Genomic DNA, 26,880 nt, shown 5'->3' with positions numbered 1-26,880 from the left:
TATGTCGATAACCGAAAGAACCTGATTTATTCAACTTGCTGTCTAGCAAGCCAGTTTCCGAAGAGAAGGAGCACAGCTGCATTAGCATGGCACAGAGTGAATTTCATGAAGTACAGCAACTTGCTAACATTTGCATGGCTTCCAGGCTGATTGACACTTTGGTTCATGGGCAGAGCTGGAGTGGGGGGTGTGCACGTATGGCTTTATCTGCACAAGCCCATGCACTTGTGTCAAAAGATAGGCTGAAGATAAATTTGTAGCTTTCATTTCAGGTATTATTAGCTTGTAGTCTTCAAAAAGAAACAATAAACACCATTAAGAAAAATAGCAACCCTTTTGGACCAGTAAACAGAGCTCATATACATTGCTAGCGTTGTATTGGCAACAATGCACTCCATATGCTCATGTAGGTTACAGGGCACATTTCTCTGTAAACAGTCAAGACAGCAAACTTCAAATATTTGGAAGAAATGTTTATTTAACAACTGAATACATGCTAAAAGAAATAATTTACAGCAGCACTTTCATTACATTTGTTTCTCTCCAGTTTTCTAGTTCCCATCTGAATTGAAGTGATAAATACAGAAGTAGAATTATTTACTACCCAGTGAGGAATGCACTCAAAGAATAAGCACATAACTTTGGCACTGATATAGCAAATAAACCACCTTATCACCTGTGTGGCAAAATCTTGCATTTTAGTATTATGCTGAACACACCAAAATGGAGTACCTCTAGATAACAGTACTTTACACTGTACCTCCTTATCTAGTCAAAAATATTTACATCTCTTTTGGCTAATGTGTAGGTAGCAAAAACTGAACTATTAAACACATACCATTGATATTCACTAAATAATACATAAAAAGGATCAGTAAATGCGCATTCACATGCATTTAATTTAATTTAATTTTTTTACATAGTGACTTTATTGGGTCATGAAGATTTAACTCTGTTCTGCAGATGCACGTTTTCTCAGTTTGATATTATATTTTAACAGAACCATACAGTTTTCAGAAGCCATTGAACAAATTCCCATCTTCAGTGATCCATGCAAGTGCAAACTTCAGATGAGTAAGAACAAGATTGAATGCATTTTTATTCCTTGCAAACGGTATCTTAAAACAAATCAAAATCTTTCTGGTTATAAATTAAATTCTTTATTTCTCTCCAGCTTAAACACAACTTACTTTACTTACTTTTTCCAAAGTTTAAAGGGCTTTGTTGATGATTTACAGGAATACTATTTTTACCTCTATCTTCAATCTTTATGTTACTTTAAATGATAATGACACAAGTGGGGATATGAACTTTACTGAAGCTGCAGGGCATACACAAATTCATTAAGGTCTGTGTTCTTTGAAAAAAATTCTTTTCACATCAGTGTTAAACGCTCTTTTAACTTGATCATAATATGAGCCTAAAAATAAAAAATTTCCACTGCTGGCTTGATCTTTGCTTCATATTTATGTGATCAAATACAAAGACATAAACAAACTACGCATGTCAGTGAGGACTAGGTTGATATTTTTAAGATTTGATCATATCAATTGTCCAATTAGACTGCCAGGTCACGGTAAAAACACTGCAACTTCTGTAATTTTGTTCCCATAGAATAAAACCATATCTTATGCATGTATCTATGTACAAAACCATATCTTAGAATCCAGACTTAATTTAATCTGTTTTTAATTCAGGGGTGGCAAGATTGGATTGACTTGATTTCTGGCAGCAATTTGCTATAGAACCTGTTGATATGAGCATGGTAGAGAAAAAAAGTTAGATAGCAATTCCATTAATAAGTAAAAAAAAAAAGTCATGTAGGGTCTGTAGAAATCAATCTGTATTTTTCCCACTAAATTCTCTGAGGTTCATTTTTAAACTGTTTCCTTTTGTAACAAAGAGAATTCTAATGACTCGATGGTATACAATAGTCCTACACAAAAGGTTAAAGAGTGTTCTGTGATGATAATTAAATACTTTAGCTGACAATAATGCTTAAAAATTAATCATAGGTTGAACTGAAAAATTAATACTTCTGTACAGGAAAGCACATAGTTGAACCTATGTTTTAATTCATCTCTATTCAGCACATCATGATAGCATGGGAATTTAATGGCATATTAAAGTTCACATGAGTCAAGTTAAACATAAGAGAGACTTAAACTTGCTTTAAAACTAAATCCCCAAGTACTTTTCTAAATTATGGCCTCACACTCTTGTCCTGGTCTATTCAATGAATTTTTTTCCTGAAGAATTAAATGACAAAAAATCTTGCAAGTTCATCTCCTGCAAAATATGTGAAGGGGACTAAAGTGACCGGGCTGTTAGTGAAAAATCCAATTGCTATGGAGGCAAGAAGCCAAGGCTTCACTAATCAGAAGGATACTGGAATTACTGAGTGGCAAGGAGACTGGGATGTATTGTGAGAGAAGCTGTCACTGCAGTTGTGTTATACTGTATCTGATAAGGTGGATAGTGTAGCGTTTGATAAATTAAATAATCTGGAATGAATAACAACAAAACAGATCAGTCATCAATACAGCCATACTTCTATATGAAAGCATCTTTAGCAAATTAAGGACTTTGTTCTAGTAATTTTCCCCATAATGCCATTACTTGAAATGATGTCATTTATGGACTCTACAAAGATAAAATATGAGAAGCTGGAGAAAGATGATCTCAAAAGAAATGGACACCATAGAGCTGGGGACCAAAGGCACATCTGTGCTGAGGTGAATAAATCCACTACTTATAACCCTAAACTGACACTTATGGTGCAAGTACATTGTCTATTTTACCCTGTTGCTCTCCTGTATGTAGAATAAGACAGAAGTGCAGGACCAAATTATCTGTTAGCATAAACTAGCCTTAAGCTGAACTTCACCATTTTACTACTGCAGCAGACTTCACCCACAGATAAAACTGTCCCTTGCATCTTAAAACAGAGAGTTTGCTATGAGGTTACTGTTTAGGTGGCTTAGTGCTGGTTCTTTGCATTTGGGTGATCTGGCCCACAGAAAGAATGAAGCACTGAGAATCAGTAGTGTGGACATGTTTCTACCACTGAGCTGGGAACAAAACTCCTTAAACTGAATCTGAGCTTTGCTCATGGATATATGACAGTCTATGAGCCACAGTATTTAAATATTAGCATTCACAAATATTTACGAACCAAGAAAGCAAGAGTATAATTAGTAGAGGGTATTTTAATGATATTTACTTTTTTTTTCATTAAAAAAAATATACAACTGAAAATGTTCAATGTTCTCCTCTTCATTTGTTCAATCTATAGCAAGGTATTATACATGTTGAATCATTTCAAATACCATACTTAGACAAAAAAGAATGTAGAAGACTTCCATGCTATACAGCGATTTTCATGTTAAAATATCTTAGTTTTAAAGTTGCTTTGAAGTTACATGTCATATAGATTACTGGGATAGAGGGAAGGAGGTTAACTGCAGTGTGACTAGCTCCCCTGGAAGATTTTCCAAACAAAAGAGTAAAGCAGCTCATAATTGGAAGTTGCCTTTTTTTCCTCTAAACCAATAATTAGAAAGTACAATATTTCTAAGACAAAAAGTCTAATCTATTTTAGAAAAGAGCTAATGTTTGCTGCATATTTTTCATGGTACATTTATATTATAGTTTTAATAAAATACATCTTTAGATCAAAGCTGAAAGAAGTCATCAGTAGTAGGCCAGTGTACTCAACATTTTTTGTTCTTGCAGATGGTGGATGGCTTATGTTGTTCAGATTTCCACAAACAATCTCATTCAGTAATGTTTTTCCTCTTCTAGTACACATAAACAGGAGAACTGGTAGACAAAACAAGAACAAAATCCTTGTGTCCAGTCACGTGTTTAGATGTTCATCAGCTTAATGAGTTCATTCTGTTTTATACATAAGTCTAGAAATGGTAGTGCTGATGATGAAAGGTGGGTTTCGTATTTCTTTTCTTTAAGATGGCAGAATGAAATACAGCATTTTGTTTATATCTCAGGCAACAGAGAAAGCACAACCTGCCTGCTGAACACTTGCAGAACTTTTTGAGCGGTAAGGTAGGTCCAGGTGAGTTATCATCCTTGAAACTCTGGTCTTTCTGGTCTTAGAATCAGAGCAGAGAGGATGGACTTACTAGGAAACTTAGAAATGGATTGTATTTAAGCCTGGTGGAAATTGTTTGAACTTTCCACTCCTGTAAACATCCACATAATGCCATGAAAAGATTCATGAATATTGCATTTTTTTTCCAGTTATCTGTCTATACAAGTTTCTACTTGGATGAGGTTCCTAGAGGTAATGTAGCTCAGACACTCCGTGGTGCCCTCTCAAATTCATGGGTCCTCCTGTTCCTACCTTTTTTATTCTCTTGTAGGTGCTTCCACTTATTTGTATTCACCTGCGCATTGGCAGGCCTTTGCCGGCGTTGTTTGCGGTCTCTTTTCCAAACCTGCTCACAAAATTCATCCATTGTGTTGAGATTGGGGTGATTGATTAACTGCATGAAGTCTCTATACCAGATCTTTTGACTGGGGGTCATGCTATTGGTAGCATCCTTGATCTTGGAGGCATCACCATCTTCTTCTTTATGGAGCAGCTCTTCCAGATGATCAGTATCAATTACTTCCAGGGTCACTTTGAGCAAAGTTTGCATGAACCCATGCTCCACAGCATGACAAAAATAAATACCAGAGTCTCTCCTTTGAAGACTTCGTAGTAATAGGCCTTGTTCTGTCCGGATCATGCGGTCATCCACTCTTATCTGTATTGAAAAAAGTGGTAATTTCAATAATCATCTTTCACAGACGTGAAAAAGTAACCTTTAACCATAGTAGCTCCTTTGCACTGCTCCTTTCATCTGGTAAAACTCCCCAAACCCACATGAATGGAAAACCCCTTGCCAGCCATTTGTAGTTATGGAAGACTCAAATACTCTGGAAAAAACTGCTGAGATATTGAGAAGAGATTTTGGGCGATTAAGATTTTGCTGCTTAGTCCCTATTACTCTTGAACAAAGATCTGTATCAACTCTATCAAATGGACTTGCTGGTAAGATTACCGATGATGCAAGCCTATAATCAGCAGAGTCAACATGGATGTATTTGACTGCATTACCCAGGTCATGTTTATCATTATATTTGAGTCAAGCCTACATATATATATGGGAAATGTTTCCTGTCTTCCTATAGCTCCTTACTACAAAAGCCCTTATGCATAGAAGGGGGTTCTGCATAAGCCAGGAATTTACAAAGAAACACTAAAGATTAAATCTCAAAATTTTAGTATTCAAAAAGAAGCTGTCCAAAATACTACATTTCTCTGAATTAATCTAGGAATATCACTTCCTTCTTTGAATGCACATGTTGCTGTCGACAGAAAGGGCACAAACCTGTTTGCTGCTATATCCATCGAGAATAATTTCTAAATAATTCACTATTTATGCAAATAAAGCAAACAGCAAAAGTATCTAAAGTTGCTAGTGTAAATAAGTAGCTAGTATATGCTTTAAAATATATATATATATATATATATATAAATGTTTCAGAGTGTTTCAGAGTAGCTTGGTTATATTTACAAATACTTCAATGCAACAAACAAGTTTTGGTTTCCTACCTTGATCTCCCTACCTACCAGAGTAGATTTTTCTTTTAAGATATGTGTGAACTAGCTTGATAGTAGGATGACTTGAGAACCAGGGTAACTAATAACATAAGAATGTTGGTGACAAGAGAAAGAGAAAGAGAAAAATAAAGTATCAGCTTCGTGTAATGCAAGCAGGGAAAGTCAGTGATTTTGCCTCTAGGAGCATTGTCATTGATGAAAAAAATGTGCAAGTTTTCCTACTCTTGTGTGCACTACAGTTCCCAGTTCTTCATTCTGCCTCTATCTTATCTACAGTAAAGTCTTCAAGTGTGCAGCACACAGGAAATGCTGCTGTTAGACTGTATAATTAGATGAATACACTTAGACTTTTTTTTCAGAGGCAGGTTTAAGGTCTTTGTCATATGTAAATTCAGTGTAATCCTTGTATGATGCTTTAGGTGGCAGTTAGATGGCATGCTATCTTCTTGTATTTCTGAGATTTCTAACAGAAAATCAGTGTGTTTTGGAAGGGGTCTGACCCAGGAGAGGACCTGAATGTTTTCTGATGTAACAGTCTGTAAAACCTATTAGAGATCTTATGGGATTTTATGGTGAAGAGCAACAGAAATTATAAGATTCCAGAGAAATTCTGTTATACTAAAATACAGATGGACATTATTCTGGGAAGGACTTAGGTTCAAATTTATCTTCATAGAGAAGACTAGTTGCATCTCTTAATTTTTTCTCCTGTACCTCTTCTTTGCGGTCATCATTTTGCTTCTGAAACTGCCAGTAGACTACGGCGCGTTGAGATTTTGGACTGCACTCAAGAAAAGTACTGCTATTCTCTACTCCATAGATAATCTTTTCCTCCAGAGTCTGACCACTTGGGTTATCTGTAAAGCAAGGAAAAAATAATTAAAATTACCAAGAAAGAAAAATCTTAGATTGCTGAGTGATTTTATTTTTTTTTTTTGTGTAGAATGTGAGCTCCCTTAAGGTGTTCAAACATAAAAACCTTAAAAGAAAAAGATTCCCTATATCAATATGCCATTTGGAAAATCTCCACCCACATCTCTATTTTGGTCAGGATGCCTGGTAGGGTCTTTTTAAAATTAATTTTGTATTTTAAATCCTAACAGCTGTTAACATCGCAATATGTGAAGTTAATGAATTTCATTGTGAAATTCTGTGGAAATCTCATTATTATTCATCAAGGAAAACATCTAAAACATGACAAGAATTTTTAGTACCAAACTGTATGCAGTGAGAAAACTCAGGGTGTAGTTGTAGAATGTTTGTAATGATGCCTCCTGGGCTCTATGATCATAACACTTTAGAGCAAAGCAATAAAACATGAGGCTATTTAAAAGTAGTATAATGTGTTTAGATTATATGGCACTGCAGTTTGCTGAAGCTGTTAATGACCAGGAATAATGTTTTTGAGGAAACAATCTTCAATTAATCATTTCCTCTCATACTGACATAATTTATGGAAATGTAATAAGGTTAATAAACCAGACATTATGGGAGGGGAAAAAGAAAGTTAAATAAATTACTTCCTTTTGCAACAATGTTTCGAGATATTCATCAACTTTCTGGAAATGTCACATAGCTATAGGACTTATATGGCATTTGATTCTTCTCCAATACCGCAGAGACTGTAAGGCATCATATTTCAACTCTCCACCTTAGCTCTTTAAAATGCTGTTATGGACTTAAGTGGCAACAGTACAATAATCCTGGAGAGTAGAAGGGGAGGAAGGGGTTGGTAAGCTATTTAACATAGTGTTGATGTCATGGGGTTTCCTGTCTCTTTGCCATTATTTGCCATTTTTTCCATTTTCTGCTTTTGATCTTTAGCACTGGAAATCTTTAAGGAACTTCTTTTTATATGTTTTAACAGGAAAATTATGTGTAATTAAAATCCTCTTGGATAAATCCTTTGTCAAGTTCTGTTTGTTTTCACTGTGCCTTTATCATATTGGCCATGTTTAGCAAACACAGGCTGTTTGCTAGATGGCTGAGCCAAAGGTAAAAATAAAAATGAGCTCCCGATGTATGTTGATACAGTAATCATATGTCTTTCCATAATGACTTGCAGCCCTGAGAGAGGATGGGAGAGGGGATGGCGACAGAATAGGAACTAGAGCTTGCCCAGTTCTCAGTAAGGAAACACCAAATGGCCTATTAACGCTAAACAAATAAGGAACGGGTTAGCTTGCTTTCCTCTGCTGGATTGTGAACCTTTCCAGCAAGTAAGTGGGGTGCTATATAAACAACTAAGTGAAACAAGTTTTATGACATCTCTAAGAAACCACATCCCTATGAAAAATGTCAGTGCAGCTTTGAGCCAGGAAGATGGGGAGCAATGGAGAAATGAGTTAGAAAGCAAAGCAGCAAGAGAAGAGTAAGAGAGCTGGAAGAGAATGCAGACAAGAGTACCAGTGGTAAGGTCTAAGACGGAATATGGGTGATTTTGTGTTCCTGAAATAGGGGAACTGGAAGTGTGTGAAAAGATTAACTGAATACAACTAGAAGTGGTAAGATAGAAATTGGAACTTGAAATGATTGGCTGGTAACTGATGGGTCCAACTTCAACACTGTAAATGGCTGACTGTTGTGCTGTCTCTTATGTTTCAGGTTAGGTACTCTAATTTAGGAACAGGATTCACACGGCTGAGCAGGCAGCCAAAGATCCTCACAGAGAAGCAGTTTGATATCTGAACAGGGATCCACAACAGATAGTACACATAGGGCTACAGCATAAGACAATCAGTAGGAAATGTCCACATTTATAGCCTGGGATACACAACATTACTGTTCCAGCTATGTGTTTCTGTGAAACAGAGATTTACAGGATTCCAGAGTAAAGGATAGAAACACAGTGGTTTCACCCTAGGATGCATGGTCTAGTTAATTCCTCTCTCCCATGTTCCACATGCTTTGAATCATGGCTGCAGAATGGCAAACTTGAACAAAGGCAATCCAGTAATATGGGTGCTTGTATTGGAAGTGGAGTTATCAAGTCAATCTCCTAAGCCTAAGTAGACTTTGAACCTTCTTCTCCCACATCCTAAATAGCTGATTTAACCAATCGGTCACTCATTAGGTGGCTTGCAGCACCGCTTGACTATATTTTTATGAACACAGCATAAAGCAAGTAGATTATACAGGAGGAAACTACATGTCTCATTTAATCCAAGGAGACAGTCTTCTAGATCCTAAATATCAGCACAAAGGACAAAAATAGATATTTCTTCGGCAAAGGTCCTATGCCCATGAGCAGTAGAATACTTTTAAGTACACAGAGAAGTTTCAGCTGGAAAACTTACGTACCTAGGATATCCGTAGTATCTAATAAACTAGCTATAGGTTTTCATGGAAGCTACCTTGAAGGTGGGTGTTCTGATGCCATTTAAAATTTCTGAGTGTTTTCTTGGATCTGGTCCATGACATTCTAGTGTGTTAGAGATCACCACAGAAAATGGCAGAAGCCCCCTTTAAATATCCTCACAACTCCAAAAAATATAGTATGAGTGACAGCCATGCAATGAGAGAGGAAGGATTTAAGAGATCCTTCAAATTCCATTTCCATGATTTAAAGGGAGAAGAAGGCAGGTCCAGAAATGTCTATAATGTTCATGTAATATTAAGCATGTGGAGTGCAAGAAAGTAAGCAGAGTGATGGAATAATCACAGGATAAGAGTGTAGCTCTGAGAGTGAGGGAGAAGCTGAAGAGACTAGAAGGAAGAATGAAAGTCTGGGAAGTTCAGAAGAGCAGCTGGAGGAATTATAAAACCATAGAAGTCATGAAGTTGGTTATGAAATTCAACCCAAAATCCTGTTTGAGAGCTGTAATTCCCAAAATGAACCCAACAACAGTATAATTTTACTACTCTGATAAATATCCTTTAAATACATAATTTCTGACATAACCGAAGAAGTATGAAAAGCTAAGTGCTTATATCAAGATAGCTTTGCAGACGAATGAATCTGACTATACAGTTAAATTCAGAGTGATTCTTTGAACTTCCCTTGGGATAAATCACCTAAAAAAAGGTCTATCTTCTTTGACAAATTCTGCAAAACAAGAACTTGATTAATTTCTTGATAGCACTAGTATGCCAAGCTTACAAAAATGTTATTTAGCTGACACAAAGGTGATTCTGCTTTTAGATTTAAGCATTGATGTCTGGTCAAACACCTCTAGAGCTAAGGATCCTCAGCTCCCTCTAATGTTGCTGTGTAGTAATTTTGTACTACATCTTATACATTTCCACAAAAAGGCAACTGAAAGAGCTACCTAACCTTATTAAAAGCATTATTGCTTCATGTTTATATCAGAGTAAGTTTCTGTTATTTTTAAAAGTGGGATAAACATTAAGAGATTGGTTTTTTTTTCTTGTTTCTGTTGGTTCACATGAAGAATCAACTGGCGATTACTGCAAAGGAATGTGTAGACAAGTAGTAAATGGTTGCCAGAGCTTATTTTTGTCTGTAGACCAACCCAATTCTTCATTTATTGTCCAGGAAACTACTAGTCATAACCAAGGAAATAACTCAGCATAAGTTGGCATAGGGAGTTTATGAGCCATGCAGCTGTCTGTACAATGCATGATCATGTGTGAATGATAAGTAAATATAGGAAAATTTTATAGATAGAGAAAATTTCACTCCATAACAATCCAAAACATTCCTCAAGTACAGTATTTTGGCAGTGCATCCTTAAAGCCTAGGACCTACAACTGCATTCCTTCAGTATTTTTTGCAATTTATTGATTCTTCTAATCCCACTATCTTCATTTCACCATTAAGTAAAATTTTCAGGGATAACTTGTCTCATACTTGCTCTGCTCATTTTGACAAAGCTGTATTAAAGCTCCTTGTGATCAAGTGTGCCGTATAATGGCTTTTTTCCTGACCTTGAGTTCTCATGATTGTTGTCATGAAAAAACAGCACTGGATTACTCTGTTCCCTTTGGACAGAAGCTATCTTTTCAGACAAATATATTAACCAAATATGGGAAGATATAAAAACCAAAATTATTTGAAATCCTTTTCTTGTCCATGAAGATAGAGAACAGACCTACAGCTGTATAAAGAGAATGTGAAAAAAAACTGGACATATGGTTGTTCAGATAATCATTTTAACTGGTGAGTAAAACGTCCAGATAGTAAAAAGGTAAAGCTAAGACATGCTTCTGCTGTTAATAAAATCCATGGTTAGTGCCTGGTGAAGTTTTCCTGTTGGGGAACTGAAAATGTCATCTCAGCCCTGATATATGGATGGTCTCATCTGCACTGTATAAGCATTATTAGATATCAGGCAACTGGCAACTTGTGAACATTTTATTAGTATTAGTCCACACTGACTAGTTCAAATCTGAACAAGTTGTACATTCATGAGTTCTCAAAACGTGACAACTACATATTGATCATAGTCTATTCATGCACTTTTCCAAACCCTCTTCCTCTCTGAGTAGCTTGGCCTGAGTTTGACAATCAAGTAAAAAGAAAAGCTATGGTAATGTTATCATTCTTGCTATTACAAGGACTAGAAGGGCACAAGGGTTTTGAGGTATCTCCATTTTTAGCGACCTCTTCATTATTTTTCCCAGAAACTTGTCCAGTGGTTTAACTGTTATTATAGATGTACCACAAACATGAGTAATCATTTTTTCCAGCAGAGGGAAGTATTGCCTAAGTGTTCTCTTTGCTTTTGACAAAATGGACATTTTTCATTTTCCGAGTGAAGACTTTCTGAAGAGTTTGGCAACAGATTAGTAACTGTGAGAAATTTATCAACCAAACAATTCAAGGAAAGAAGATCTGGTCAACACACTGTGAAAATGAAATAACCAACAAAAAACCAACCAAAAGATGTCAAAAAAACCCCATGCTGAAAGCACATGAGACAGGCCTACTGCAAAGAACTTTCTGACCTTAAGGCCTACTAGTGCGGCACCTACAACAACAACAAACAACATATTTAGCCAAGGTAGTTAATTACGTGTTTGGTTACCATCCTATGCAAACTATATGAAGCAGCATGCACATACTTCTTGCTTTTCTGAAAGAGATCTGACTTCCTTCTGACATAATATTCCTGATGGTATGGTATTACCAGCTAAACAAAGCAGAAAATTTGAAACACTTAAAACTGTTAATTTGAGGAAAACAAAAAATAATAACAGTCTTTCGTGTCTGATCCAGGCCATTGTAAGAAATCTAAATTTGGATAATGATGTATTAAATTCATCTTTCCCAGATGTTCAAGACAATTTCACCAACAAATCATTCATGTGCTTCCTACTCTTCTCATGCACAGTCTATAAACAACACGCAAATTAGTTGTACTTCAGTCATACCCATAACTCACCGTGATGCTGCAGGTCTGAGCAGTGGGTGAGAGGGTCTCCATTGCGGATGTCTTGCCGTCTAGTACGTCTGCAAATACCATATTGCAAAACTGTTAGTGACCCTCTCAGCAGTCAGCATTCATATTTGCCATGACTGAAGAGGAACAAATGGAACATATATATAATTAGGTCACAGACACACCTAAACAACACTAGGAAGGTAATAATACCATTTAAACTATATTCTATCCATTATCACTATTTGTAGAATCAGCCTTTACTCTTACAGGTAAAGTCTTCAGAAACTGGCAAATATGTATCACTTGCAGTGAGACTATGGAGTTTATTTTAACTGTGTTGGCAATATTAATCACAGACAAATTCATTACTTGATTCATAGATACAGGGGATCAAAGTATATACAGTACAGTTTAACATTAATAGTAAAACAAACAAACAAACAAACAAACATGAAGAAGCTACAGCTTTTTTGCAATACAGAGTACTTTAAGTATCATGGCATCTTTTAGCTGAAATGAAACTGAAATGGATGGCTTTGAAAGAATGTCAAAGTTCTGTGTTTTCTACACAATCTAAATTAAAATATGTAGATAATTTCGGCAACTACAGATCTCACCAAAACATTTCTGATAAAACCTTTTCCAAAACTGTTGCAAATGGCTTTGTCTTTAGAATAAACAGAATAAAACATTTATTGGAAGATTTGGAAATGTCATTTATTCCATCATTTGAAGATTAAGTCTGAGTTCTAGCTTTTACTTCATTGCATTTAATATACTGTATTATTTCTCCAGCTTGATTTCCACTGGCTCTTTTGGAAAGCATGCTGATCTGTGCTAAAAAATGTTGTATTTCACAGAAGAAAGCTTTTTAATATGGTTTTATTTTGCATTTGTTTTCCTCTGTCTGCTCCTATTTTTATTTAAATAGCTGTGACACAAAATTCAACTGAGCCAGAGAAAAGCGTTTCATATAAAAAAAAAGAAAAAAAGAACAAGGCAAACAAAGATGTGTTTCAAGTGTGAGCACTTTACTTTAGGAATCAGAGAAAGCCTGAGGGCTTGCAAAATTAGAGGAGAACAAAGAGGATTAGGCTGCTGAACAATGCTGTGATTTCAGATTAGGGCATCCAGCAACGGATATGCAAAAGTCAAGTAGCCTTGTAAAAAGCCCTGTTGGTCACTCCCTTGTGGCAACAGCCCACTTTTTAAAAAAGCCATTGTTCTGCAGTACAGAGCCCATCTCTCTGCTGTTCACCAGCCCTGTTTGCAGACTCTCACTAACAGCTCAGCATCAGCACATACCAAGAGTTCTCAAAGAGGCACCATCGTCTGCACAACTCACTCTCTTTGGCTGACAGATTTTTACCATTTATTTTTCGCTGGAAACTACCAAAATGTTATAACCAAAATTAATTAATAATGTGAAGTATGGCGACAGTATTTTCTTTTCTCAGAAAAAAAGCAATTCAGAACGTGCATCTTTTATACCTTTCTGAATACAAGCTGCTTTAAAATTATCCTAGTGAGCTAGCATGCTTTAATAAAAAGGAACCTTCTCTTGATTGATATATAATTAAAAAAAACCCTAATCCTAATTTCAGATATCATCTTCATATTACTCATAACCAATGAATAAAAATATACCAAAACATAAGGAACCATAAAATTATTTTACTCCTTCCTAAATTTTTAGATGCAGTGTATTTATAGGATCCTATTTGTAGAAAAGAAGTCTGTGTTACAACTCATATTACTGTCAATGGAGTTTGGATGAGATGTTTAGTTAGAATCTCAGGGAAATGTTGCACACATCACCATTGTATCAACATGATGATTTATGAAATATGAACCAGATCACATCTGCATGGGGTAAAGTTAAGTGGTCACACTGCAGGAGCTCTGAACTGTCATTTAGACTTGTAAAGCACACAAAGAAAGAAAAGTAAATTAAAATTGTGTCTTATAAAAACTTCTTTTTAAAAAAACAGAGAAAAAAATAAAACAAAAAGCAAAACCCCAAACCAACTACTAGTAAAATGTCTGTGCAATTGCCTCAGGACTGAACTTTCCCAATATTTCTGGAGCCTAAAATTACAAGGATTCATTATTAGGAAAATGTTGACATTTAAGCTGTTTCCAGCAGGGCTGATTTTGTCATACATGCATTCACAACTGGCTTGAGGCAGTGGGTACAGCAGGTACCACAGCAGGTAACACACGCCTTTATTCTGCTGCTGCTGCCAAGGGAAAAATGGGGGGAAATAAGAGGGGACAGCAGCTTTTTGTGAATGCATTGACCAGATCCCAGCCTTCCAGGACTTACTCTTTCTTTCATAGTGGCCTCAAAAAGAGTAAGGTTTTCCTGTACCTGTGTAACCCAGTTTAGCTCCAGTAACCTGGTCCCTTAATCCCTGTAAGAAGAGGTCCCAGTCTCTTTAGCCCTGACGGCAACAGTGATCTCAGTTGACGGTTTAATATGTTGGAGACGTGGATAAGGAAAAGGCAAAGAGCCCTATTTCTTCCATCAGTGTAAGTAGATGAACGACAGGATGATATGCTCTGTGGGTCTTAAATGGGTTGGGAGTAGGAATGAGTGCTAATGAGTGCTAAAAAAGGATGAAGTTCAGGGGTAAATATTAGTAGGGAGGTAGTAGAGAAGAGTGATTCAGTGATTCCTGACCTTACTGTCTCCTTCAACTTAGAGACAGTACTCAACCATACTGACTTCTAACCCTGAAAACCTTCAGATCAAATCATTCTCTTAGACTCTCCTTGAAAACCTCACTGTTTCCTCTCCTCTCTTTCCTCCTTCTCCTCCTCCAGTGGAACTGCCGTCCTCCCACCACAAATCTGAATTCAGCTCATGCAGCTGTGAAAATTTGACCAGCTATTCTTTTGGGATGGATTCAATTTCTCCTTTTTAATTATTTTCTAAAGAATTTCAAAAGAAGCTTGTCTCAGCTTAACTCTGTTTCCTGGTGCAAAAATGGAACCTGATGTTCCATAAGCAGCTTTTTACATTGTCATCGGTATTTGTTAGGATACATTGTAGTGTTAACTTTGAAATTTTCATCCCCTCTATCTGAAAAGTCTGTGACACAAATGCTGCTTTCCCAGCCTTTACCACATTTCATGTCCTGCAGCAACCAATCCAAATCGGGGGGTTTGGAGTCCTGACATTCTCAACTCAGTATTTCCTACCATTAATTTTGTGTATATAAACCCTTATGTATATAAACTCTCGGATTCCTTGCTTCTTCATAAGTGCAAGATGTTTGGCATATTCAATTTAATGTGAGTGCTTTTCTATCATTTTAGATGATTTATCATGGGAATTTCAACACTACACCAACGTTTGTTCTTATTTGCAAGTCATTATTCAGTTATTCCTAGTTTCTACTTTGGTAGCTAAGACCTGTTTAGTAACTAGCTTGTATACTTTAGGAGAAAGAATTTCAGAGGTAAAACACTTAGATACATCAACTCATACATGTTATACTTTTTAATAATAACAATAATGTTATATATCATTAAACAATAACTTTTCATTCATGTCCAAAACTTAATAAATATTTCCTTTGAATTAGAATTAATGAAAATGCAGAATAATTTACTTGGGTAAGTAGTTATTTTATTTTAATACAAAGCCCCCTCCTCATGTTAGAGAAAAGGATTTTTTCCTTTTGCTGTTTATTACTGAATATAAAACAATGAATCCATTTCAGAAACAACTCTTTTCTGAATGTTTTTTTACACCAGCTTTTTAAGTCAACCCAAGAAGTAGCAGTGTTCACTTCAAATCAACCAAGACTTCATATTGCTTGTAACTCCCACAATTATGTTTTCTTTGGAAGAGAAAAGGACCCAGTTAACCATTCCATGAAAAATCTCCAAAGCCCTCTGGTCATATTGAGATCATCAGTTAAAACAAATAGCAAACCATGCAGACATCTGAAACTGTCTCTACCTCTTAGCAGTGGGGAAGTAACGTGAGCAAGATGAACCATCCCAGGCACAGTAAGGGTCTCTCGCAAGGCAACACTCAGCACATGCTTTTCCATACACATCACAGCGGTGTAAAGGAAGCTGTGAAACTCCAGTGGCTGAGCCAATGTAGAGCTGTTGCTGTTATAAAAATTAAAAATAAAAAAATTTTAAAAAATTGCAAATTACCAGAAAGAAATAATAAAAACCCCCATAATAATATGTTAAGACCATTAGAGATACAATAAATGATCATGATCCTGATGTACAATAAAGGAATGAGAAATGAATTATCCACATTTAAAAAAAAACAAAAACAAACAACAAAACAAAACAAAACAGTAAAAACTTTGCTTTTTGTATGAAGCTTTTGGTGGTATCTCTAAAGAGTAAGAAAAATTAAAGTACTCTTCCAGTTTTTCTTTTCCATTCAGATCCTTGCTCTGGGAAAGCACTAGAATCAGCATCAGAAAACAAAGGAGAATATGCTTTTGAATTTAAAGACAAGCAACATAAATTTCCTATTTATGACCGTGATTTGTGTATTTGTGAGGGGAAACCTGAAGTAAATAATTTCAGACTGATATCAAGATATTTCAGCTTAGAAGTGCTGCCACGTACACACTTCTTTGCGTGACTGATCATTCTGGTCCTTCATAGTCTTTTCTATATATGACATATTCTAATTGAAACATATCTTTAATGAAGGGAAATGGCTTACTTCATTTTGGATAAAAAGAAGTGTTGAGTGGAAGCTGTAGTTCAAATGCACAGAGAAACCATAAAGTAAGAAAAAAGATGCGAACAAAATGACATGCAGTTTTGCATGGCATTACAACAGAATATCTTGCCTCTCCCAGTTTCCTCTCTGATATCAAATTCATGTGGTTCATTAGGGAAATTGGTTCCCAGAGGGACATAAGGAAACTGAACTACTGATCCCATGTGAAAATCCAAACAGAGATATTTCAGCTTATCACTAATTCACAAAGAAAACAAGTATGAGCGTAGTAAGTAAATAGAGTTCCCTCTGAGATGCAAAACTAGGGGGAAACAAAATAAATAGACAAACAAAAATTAAATGGCATAATCCTTCTGTTTTGGAAACACTGACAGTTTGCTATCAGAAGCTTAAACTTTGTCATCCAGAACCCATGGTGGATCCATTAACACATTTCTTTTTCCTATCTCACTTCAAGCAGTCCCACCAAGAAAATACAAGTTCGTTTTTATTTTTCTTTTTTAAAAAGCATAAGGCTGGTGTGAAAAATAGGATATCAAGAAATGTTATCAAAATTCTTCATCTCCTGCATCGTGATATCCCGGAGGTACCATTACCAGGGAATTTGGGGATGGAAGGTGGCTGAGGTCACCTGCCTACTAGAAATGATAAAGTACTGGATACCAGGAGACAGAAAACCCAGAAACATCATAAAAGGTGTTGCCTTAAATTCTTCCAGAGACAGCAGCTTGGCAGTTTATACAGACATATTAATTGTAACAGAAACATCCCGTGCATTTGTATAAACAGCAGTATTTTCTCAAGAAAAACATAGCAAGGAAAGAACCCAAAGGAAAATTCACTGGTAAATTGTAAACTAAGCCCTTTCTAAGCAGCTGCTTCCATCTATTATAGTAAACCCACATTCTCTGGGTAAAAATCTCTGGCCATGCAGAGCTCTACACAAAGCCTTAACTGTACATACTGGTCCCCAGATAGTGCTGTATCCTGGAGAAGCAGATGACAGGCAGCAGACATGATAAGCTGATTCTCTATAGCTTAAGTCACTTAATCAAGTACCCACCTTAAGGGTATGCTCTGTAGTAAAAGGAGCAGCAATTCAAATCTTGGGTGACCTAAACATTTCTCAAGGGATGCTTTTTCTCTTTACTGATTAGGGAGGCAGCATAGGTCAAATTAGAGCTTCAGTTAAGTATCTTAAATGTCCAGATGGTATTGATCTGAGTCCTATGTAATTGGGGCATTAATATATATAAGCATGTAGCAACGTGTGGTGCAAGTGATATAAAAAACAACCCAGAGAATGCACATGAGAAAATAAAGAACGGTGTAATGCTTTCCTATATACCTCTGTAACCAATTTCATTTCACCAAAAACCCCTCCCACATTTCTAATAAATGTCTTTAGAATTGAAGAATGACCAGAAACATAGGAGAAAAAAAAAAAGAAAAAAAAAAAAAAAAAAGAGGCCAAAATAGTGTTCCTTAAATACTCTGTTTCTTGTTCATAAATTCATAAAGTTCAGTCAGTGAACTGCAGCATGTGTTTCAGGTGCTGCACAGCCTGAAGGCTGCAACCCTGTTTGCTCCTCTTCTGATCATGGTTTTAGTCTCCAGCTGGTAATCATTATTCTGGACACTAATAATATATAAATCCAGGCAGTAAGAAATTCAGAAAATAGTAACAGAATGATTTGCATCAATGGTCTGACCGTACTTTGCCATACAGAGTCAAACTGCCTTTTAGGCAAAGAGTTTCTTCTGAGAGACTGTTAATTTAATAAATCAGCTGATTATCAGATCAGACTGGGGGGGATGTGGGGAGGAGTTGTCCTCTAAAAATTCTTACAAAGTATCAGAACTCTAGAAAAGCTGAGGAGACTAACATTTTAAGCAATCCAATGGTTTTTGGTTTGCCCAAAGCACTGCCCAAAACACAGTCTTTCCCCAGAAGTCAAAAAAAAAAAGATAACTGAGAATTTTCCATTTGCAATTAAAAAAAAAAAAAAAAAAAGAGAGCGAGATGAAAAAAAATGTAATTAAAAAAAAAAAAGACTTAGGCAGAATTTTTAAGGATCTTCAGAGAGAGCATGAGGTTCAAATCCTATCTAATTTTATTATTGAAAAGTAACTGATGCAGAATAGTTCAGGGGGCTGTTTAAGTGACACGTGCATTTTGAGCTAGTCCTTTCTATTAATACATGCATACTATGGACAGAAATGATGATCTCTGAATAGAACTCAGTACTTTCAAAAAACACTATAAAAGTAGCCACTAAGGTTTTTCTGAAGGTCTCTGCCTTTCCTTTGACTGAGAATCTTATGGAAAAAAACCAAAAGCTCTTCGTAGCAGTTCACCAGGCAAGAAGTTGGTCTATATCAGCCAAAGATCTTCTTGTTTTTTTCCCAACTTACCAGAAATCCAATTGCTTTTTGAAACAGAGGATCACAAACCTGACCCTGAGACAAAAATGAGAGCTTGCTCCACAAAAAGTCACCTTTGATTGAAAGTCAGGCCTGACTTTTTTGCCTGTTTCCACATTTTTAAAGGAAGGGAAAAATTCTGGAGAGCCCTCTGACATGTCTCAGGGACAAGTGGTGGCCGGGGGTTCCCTGCAAGCCTGGTTTCCAGAGAGCTGGGAATTTAAGCAGTTTCAGGGTGGTAGGTTGGCTCTAGGATGCTGCCCGCTCCAGGTTTGTCTTTGTTGCTAACCTTGCATGAATTGTCTAAGTGATAAGGCAAGACAACCCCAGGGCTCTGAACACAATTAGAAGGAATAAGTAGCTTCAGTGGGAAAATACAATTCCTGTGGGTTAAAGACAGCAGAGTTGAGAAAGACTGTATCAAGGCTTAGTCTTGTATGTAACAGCTACCTTTCTTTGCTCCAAGTCACTCCTGTTCAAGGGCTGAATTCATACTTACAAAAACATGGGAGCCTTAGAGTTTTACATAATTTAAAACTTAAGCTAAGTTCTACTCCTGAAGAATTGATAGATTTTGGTCTTTAGAAAGAAGAGTCATTTGTAACATGTCATATTGGTGTGATGGCAAAAAAGGTAGCTTTGCACAACCAATGTAGTAAAACATTCAAAAATAAGCAGACACTCCCTGTACTATGTTTTTATAATTGGATGAAAGAGTTGCTAGTGAAAAAATAAAATGAAGTGATTGCTTTAAAGTTATTCAGTAGGACATGCTGGTTTTACTGTTTACATTTCATGCTCTGGCTTTTTACAATGCGTAGAATTATCGTGCTGTTTATAAGAAAGTTGCCCTGCTTATCAGAACACAATGACTAAAGTGTTTGAATTATAAAACTACAGTATTTTAAAATCATAAATATAAAATGGAAACATGTTGCCATATTCTTATATGATAGAGACACAGTGCCAAAAGCTTGTCATACTGTATCATGAGTCTGTCATTTTTAGCCTGAGGCTGGTTGGGTTTCATGAGCTTAACTCTGCCTCAATAACTTCTGTTTTATGCTCTTTTTTAGCTTTAGACAATTTTAGCAGTGTCAACTTGTTTTCAAAAGGCTCAGGGAAAATTGTAATCTCTCCTGAATAACTAAAGATATTTTGGAGAAGTTGTATGAAAATGCATGGTCCATTATAAAATATGATTGGCTGCTTTAGGGGAATGTATACGTAAAAATAATCTGAAACAGAGCATTTTGGTATAATGTGAACATATATACAACTTGACAAGTTTGTTTTTATATATCCCAGTATTCAACAGTACATTTTTTTGCCCTGCCATCATTGTGGTTTTAGGTGGTAAACTGTGTTAGAAGAGTATCCCCAAACAAAATGTTCTCTGTCAAATACATGAATGTTTTCAGACAATTTCCCTAAATACAGTGAATTCTGAGTTAAATATGCAACTTTTCAAGTGTTATATAGGGCTCTTTCCATTACAGAATGAATTCAGCTTCTGTTTAATAATGTATAGAGTGAGGTATATGAATTAACTAAATCTTATTTATAACACACACAATTTTTAAAGCACCCAGTCCTGGAAGTAACACCAAATCTCCTCTTTACAGACAATGATGTTAAAGAAAAATTAATGAGTGTGAACAATCCACTTGTATTTACCAAATTAGGCTCCAAAACAACCCAAATACGAAAAAAGGGGAAAAAAAAAGTTTTATTATGTTAAATTTCACACTAAATTTTATGTCTCGTATATCTGAGGCAGGACTGGAAGATAAACCCCTAATATCCATTTTGCTCCTGGACTGCAATCCAAAGTTGTTTGCACAACTACATAACTCATCAGCTGCTACACACAGAAGCCTTCTAATAATTGACTGTATTTACTCAGAAATGTAGGAATCACCGTTACTGTGAATCTGACAAAGTTTTACCTCCATCTCTCAAGGGGTCCAGGTTATTTTAGTTATGGTCTGGTCTACAATGAAGGCTATAAGCTATATATTTTCTTGAAGAAGTTAGTTATTAGTACACTCAACAGAAAATAGGAAATGTCAATTCTGGAGTCTGGAACTCATATCCTAGCAATGTCACTGAACTAGAAGGCCATGGAAAATTTGGACTAAATCAGATCTATCCTCTTTGTTAAAGCTGAATGGCGTACACCCAAGAGTGGAATGGGCATTGGATGATGTGTTTCCAGTTTTTGCTTCCACTATCTGCATTTTGTACTGGGCTGTTCCTACAGAGACTGGAACTAGTCCCATTAAGGCAAGGGACCAAGTTTGGCCACTCCTTTTGAGTAGTTTTTCTGTCATAAGAATATTCCGTCATGTGGAAATTTTTTTCTAGAAAGGCTCCAGACAGCTGGATAGTTTGTGTTTAGCTTCCACCTTACCAGTAAGTAAGACAAACTAGGCTTTTCCTTCCTCCTTTGTATGTCACATATTCCTGAGAAACTACTGATGTTTATATAAAGGGATGGGATGCTGCTGCTGTAATTAATGTCTCTACTGACTGCCAAGTTACTGTCTCTAAAAGACAGAGACCAATAAATATTTAAAAGTGATTTAAAGTTTGTGCACATAGTACCTGCTTTGTGGAAATCTTCATTGCTGAAATAACAGTGGGTTCCTGGGGAAAAAAAAAAAAAAAAAAATAGAAAGAGTGAAATTACAAAAATAAGCTCTAGAAACATAAAAATCCTGCTAGACTGTTATTTGACCAGCCTAGAAATCCTGAAATTAAACTAAACACTCCTCAGTAATAGTGCTTCTTACTGTCTTTTTCAGCTGAATTGTGTCTAGTTGGAAGTGAAATAGAATTGTAGACACATAATTTTCTATAATTATTACAGTTTCATTGTGATTACTTTGTTACTAGTTTCACACCTTGACATGAATTTCATGTTAAAACTACATTTAAATAACCTCTCAAGTAATATGAAAATAATGACAATCAAAATACATAGATACTATATATTAAAGGAGATAACACTGAAATCAGCAACACATTTTAACCACACCAAGGTGAAAAACCCATTCCTGCAAAATTTTATTCATATGAAAAAGCCTTAACCCCAAGCATATTCATGTACAAAAAAGTTGCTCCTATTTGCAGAACACAGAACCAAATCTGTCAAGAGTTTTTTTGCACCCTGGAATAGCTATTATTTAATCAACCAAATGGGTCACTAGGAGAGTTATTGTTCTCCTAGCTAAGTCCACTTTTAGTTATGCTTATCTGTAGCACACAGGTGTCAAACCAATATCTACTTTCTTACATGAGCAACTGTAGGAAATATTTAACAGAGTAAGTATGTTTAGATCTGATTAAGACTGTTACTCCTTTCAGGCTCAGTTGCTTGAATGGATTTTAAACCTGCGAGTAAAAGTGGCATAATTTGATTATCAAGTGTGCAAGTCAATTCTGTATGAACTTTATTCCATCTAAAAATCTGCCATTGATCCCACTCATCATACTTTTGGTTATGTTCATTAATAAAGTCCTTATTAAGCTTTTACACTTGTGTAGCTTTCAACTTGCATATCCTGAGAGAATTTGATATGGGTCAGTGGATGTTAAACATGTGGACTTGCCTTTACACATGGGTTAATAGACCTTATATTAGAAAGCATCAATTAAGTTTAACATTCAAATGTAAATTGAACTAATTAGTTTGTTTGCTCAGCTGTTCAGAGAAATATTGCACAAATGGGGTTAAGAGAGGCATTTGTTATCAATATAAGAGATATGGAAGGCTTACAGTTTCATGGAATTATAAATGAAAAGCACTGTATTCAGCACATTAGTTTAAGAATCAAAATGCATTGTTTACGATGCAGGTAGACTCTTTAGTAACTAAAGAAAACTTATATTTGGTTAGGGTACATGTAAAATCTATTGCAAATTTCCTATTGAAAGATCCATATCTTATGCACACAAATTCTTCTTATTCCACTGAAGTACATTAATGCCCTCTTTAAGGCTTAAATGCATTCCAAAGGAGATAAATGAGCTTTCAAGCAAATCAGAACAACAAAATGCTTTTTGTGCAATGAATAAATACCCATGTAAAGTAAAATACCAGATTTGAATTTGCAATTAACTATTCTACTTTTGTAAAGCCTTTCTGAAACAAAACTTTCACTCCATTTATTTTCCTTCTTTCACTTTTATATTTCTCTGATCTCCTTTAGCTTCTACTTGATTTAGGGAAGAGACTCATACATTATCAAGAATTGCCAAATTACCCTGCATTAATGTAATGACTTTTGCGCGTATAAAAAAGAAAAAAAGATGGGAGTCACAAATTACTTGTCTCATTTTCTCCTTAGAGTTATTACTTTATTTTTCTGTTAAAAAATAAAAAAAGAAAAAAGAAAAAAACCCACCATATTTCTGCCATAAAAAAGCATGGGTTGCAGAAGCAGAGACACCTATTTTTCACTGGTATCTTGCACTCAGAACAGTGGTTTCTGTGTAAGTTTGGTACCAATAAAGGCAAGATTGCCCATAAGAAAAAAAAATATTGAATATAATAATAAAAAGATATAAAAGCTCTGTTTTGATACATTGTGTCTGTTCAGAAACCTAAGGTAAAGGGTTGGCAGCTGAAAATGATGAGGACATGATGGCTGGACCCTTATGGCAGGTTAGGAGCACAGTCCTTGTCAGCACACCTGGAGTGAGACCATGCGGCGTGGGGCTCTCTGAGCACACCAGCATCAGCTTCACCTTCTTAGCTTAACCTCGTGCTCCCAGCAAGGTATCAGCCCCCGAAAGCCTGAAGCCTGTGAAATAGTACCATAAAACGGCACTGACAAAAAGAATAACGCAGGAATGTAAATGATTCGTTGTTGTGTACAAAACACGAGACATCCCTGGGTTCTGTCTGGAAAGTGTTTGAAAGGTTTACTCAGTCTTGACTTGCAGAAGAGCCTATAGGATGCTTTATTTTTTACGTGGCTCAGATGGGAAAACTGGGAGATTCATTTTCACAAAAAAAGTGCTAAAGATTAGGGGGTGTTTGTGGTGTCTTGTGTCAAACCATGAATTTAAGACTCTAAAGTCACATTTGAAAATGTAAACACTTTCTTTGTTTCTCAGACTATTAGGTATAAGGTATAAGAAATCTGTGCAAATCACTGTTTTTCCGAAAGTATCTTCCTAGTTACATTATGCTGATAGTCTGAATAGTGTTAAGAGCTAGTGCAACTATAAAATCTGTCTATTGCATATTTCTGTGGGAGAAAACAGACAGGCATTATTCCCAGACTTGCATGGGTACATATTTAACTACAGCATGTAATATCTTTAAGATTCAGATATACTCATTTATTTTTTAAACTACAAAACAAGAGCCCAGGATGCTGTTTCTTTTATCATTAACCTCCAACTAGCACTGAACGTTTCAAGGTTTATTTTGACTAGTGTCTGGGTCTCTAAATGACAAGCTAATTAGAGGGGCATGCCAGGCTATTCCTTGGCCAGACTGCAAGAAGTTTAGTTTGCAGCTGTCCACAGAGAAATCTACAACCTGACACTTGAAATTTAGCCGCACTTACCCGAAAGACTGTCATTTCTTCCAGCAAGACTTCCTCTAATTCATGCCAAGTCTCCTTAGGAATTGAAACCACTTTAAGAACTGTTCCAATATCTTGAAAAGGAAGAAAAAAACATCAGGTGCTTAAGATGCATACTTCAGTTTCAGAGCAGCCAAAGTTGTTTGTAGTACGTAATTATTTCACATATAAAGATTGTGAAGCTATAGATCTCTGAGCACTCGTCATTCAAAATACCAATTGCTATTTGAAATAACCTAGAAAAACACTAAATATCAGTAGGACATTTCACTGAAGTCTTTCAATTATCAAAATGCAACAAAGAAGAGAAATACTATAGAGTTACTAAAGAATTAAAAGGACTGAAATATTATTTAAGTGACAATATAAAATTACTGATGTTTCGGTTATTAAATTGAGGAAGGATATGCATTAAATTTACACAGGCATGTTTTATTGTCCATTTTGGATATGATGTTTGTCATTTTTAAAATGCAGTGAAGATGCTGTCAGAAGGCTCAGTATGGATATAAAAACATCTGGACAAGTGTTGTTAGACAGATGAAGCTGTTAGATCTCTTAAGTACAGACAATCTTCCTTGTGTCAAACAAAGTATCTAAGATGTACAAGCCCCTTAAGGCATCTATATTTCTCTGTGTGTTAGATACTGGTCTTTGGTGAGGAGTAAAAAGCAATATAACTTGTATCTTCAGTTTAGAAATAGGTATGTGCCAGCATTTTGATACTATATCCATTTGCATTCTTGGAGTTTTGCAATTAGCTTTGACATGAACAAGACCAACACTTGAAATTCCAGAGCTACAGCCTTTGGTTTTATAACTATGGTTGAGACTTCAGAGCATCTCTGTTTTTCAGCTTCTGTGTCTGTGATTTATTTGTTTCCATGCACAGAATTTTCAGGGAATGACAACAACAACAAAATAATCATTTCTAGGTTGGTACATATTACTGCAGATTCTCTGAAATGGAAACACTGTATGTCACTCTTCTTTTTAACCAGCCAAGTGTAGTGTCACGCAAATATATCACAGAAATAACAATTACATCCCTGAGGACTTTTCATGTTGCACATTCTATAGCACTAATAGTTTAGGAAAATATAAGGCATTTAAAATGGATAAAATTCTCAAAATAACAAAACTATAAAGGACAACATTCTAAAAATGAGAATTAAACATCAATGACACAAAACTAAAACATATTTTATATGTATATATAATTTTGTATGTTGAAACTTCTTACTAAACAGATGACAACTCATCACTTCTCTATTGAAAATATGTGTAAAATTGAAACAAACAGGTTGCACGAGTTGAAAATGTTTTTATAAGGCAACTAACTTAACAGCCATTGATTTCATGAGAAAATTCTGGTACTTCAACTTCTTTACATGAATTTTGGTTAAAATATTCTAGAAATCCTAGAATATCCTGTAGAACTGAGATTTTATTTTTTCCATCTGCTCCCTTTTAAGCAGATGTTGGTTTCTAAGTACACATTTTTGGAAGTTTAGAAAGAAGTTATTTTATTCCACAAAATACATACATTACTGTTTTCTTAAATTAGTCATAACTTCATAGATTCTTTTTTAAAAACAAACCCCAATTCTTTCTTAAAACAATGGCAACAACAAAGCAAAGCACAACTTTTTATTTAGGAAGCTACATGTACAAATTAAGCTTGTACAGTATAATAAATAAGTTGTTTTGGAAGTGGTTTTCATAATGGTTACTGCTACTAATTGAACATTTTCAATTCAAGAAATATTGAGAACAATGCAGAACAAATGCAAGATAAACTCTGAAGCAAGAAGAATAAAAATCCACATTTCTACAATAGAGTAATTCAGAGCAACAGATAATTGATGTTAGTTACGTTTGTAATTTAATGGATGGGTTCATTTCCTTCATTATCCTGATAATTTGATGACTGTGGTTTTGAGGAAAAAAACCCACCTCTATCGGTAAAAAAAGAGAACTCTGATCTAATAAATACAACAACGTTGCAATGTGTCATGACTGTATTCTGTGTTGGACTGTGACTGTCCTCAGTCACAATCCCTCAAATGCCATATCCTAGAAATAAAAGGGAATTTTTGATAAAATAGCACAAGGGAAACTGTGGAGCCTGAGTGAGCACTGAGTACATGAGTT

General features: G+C 35.6%; 1 protein-coding gene across 1 annotated transcript in view; it reads right to left on the bottom strand.

Annotated features, from left to right (window-relative positions):
* Positions 1-464: 464 nt before the first annotated feature.
* Positions 465-26,880, bottom strand: part of SEMA3A (semaphorin 3A) — a 171,309-nt gene continuing 144,893 nt past the window's right edge. The window contains exons 12-17 of the mRNA XM_082043751.1: positions 24,709-24,800; positions 21,734-21,775; positions 15,944-16,101; positions 11,974-12,041; positions 6,344-6,486; positions 465-4,769 (exon numbers count right to left, since the gene is read on the bottom strand). Coding sequence (XP_081899877.1) covers positions 4,314-4,769; positions 6,344-6,486; positions 11,974-12,041; positions 15,944-16,101; positions 21,734-21,775; positions 24,709-24,800 — 959 coding nt within the window. The 3' untranslated portion in view covers positions 465-4,313. The remainder of the gene's footprint in view (positions 4,770-6,343; positions 6,487-11,973; positions 12,042-15,943; positions 16,102-21,733; positions 21,776-24,708; positions 24,801-26,880) is intronic.

Source organism: Streptopelia decaocto (genome assembly GCF_964273445.1).
Source record: "Streptopelia decaocto genome assembly, chromosome: 1".
In the NCBI taxonomy this organism is placed as follows: Eukaryota; Metazoa; Chordata; class Aves; order Columbiformes; family Columbidae; genus Streptopelia; species Streptopelia decaocto.
This window is presented reverse-complemented; position numbering and strand designations above follow the sequence as displayed.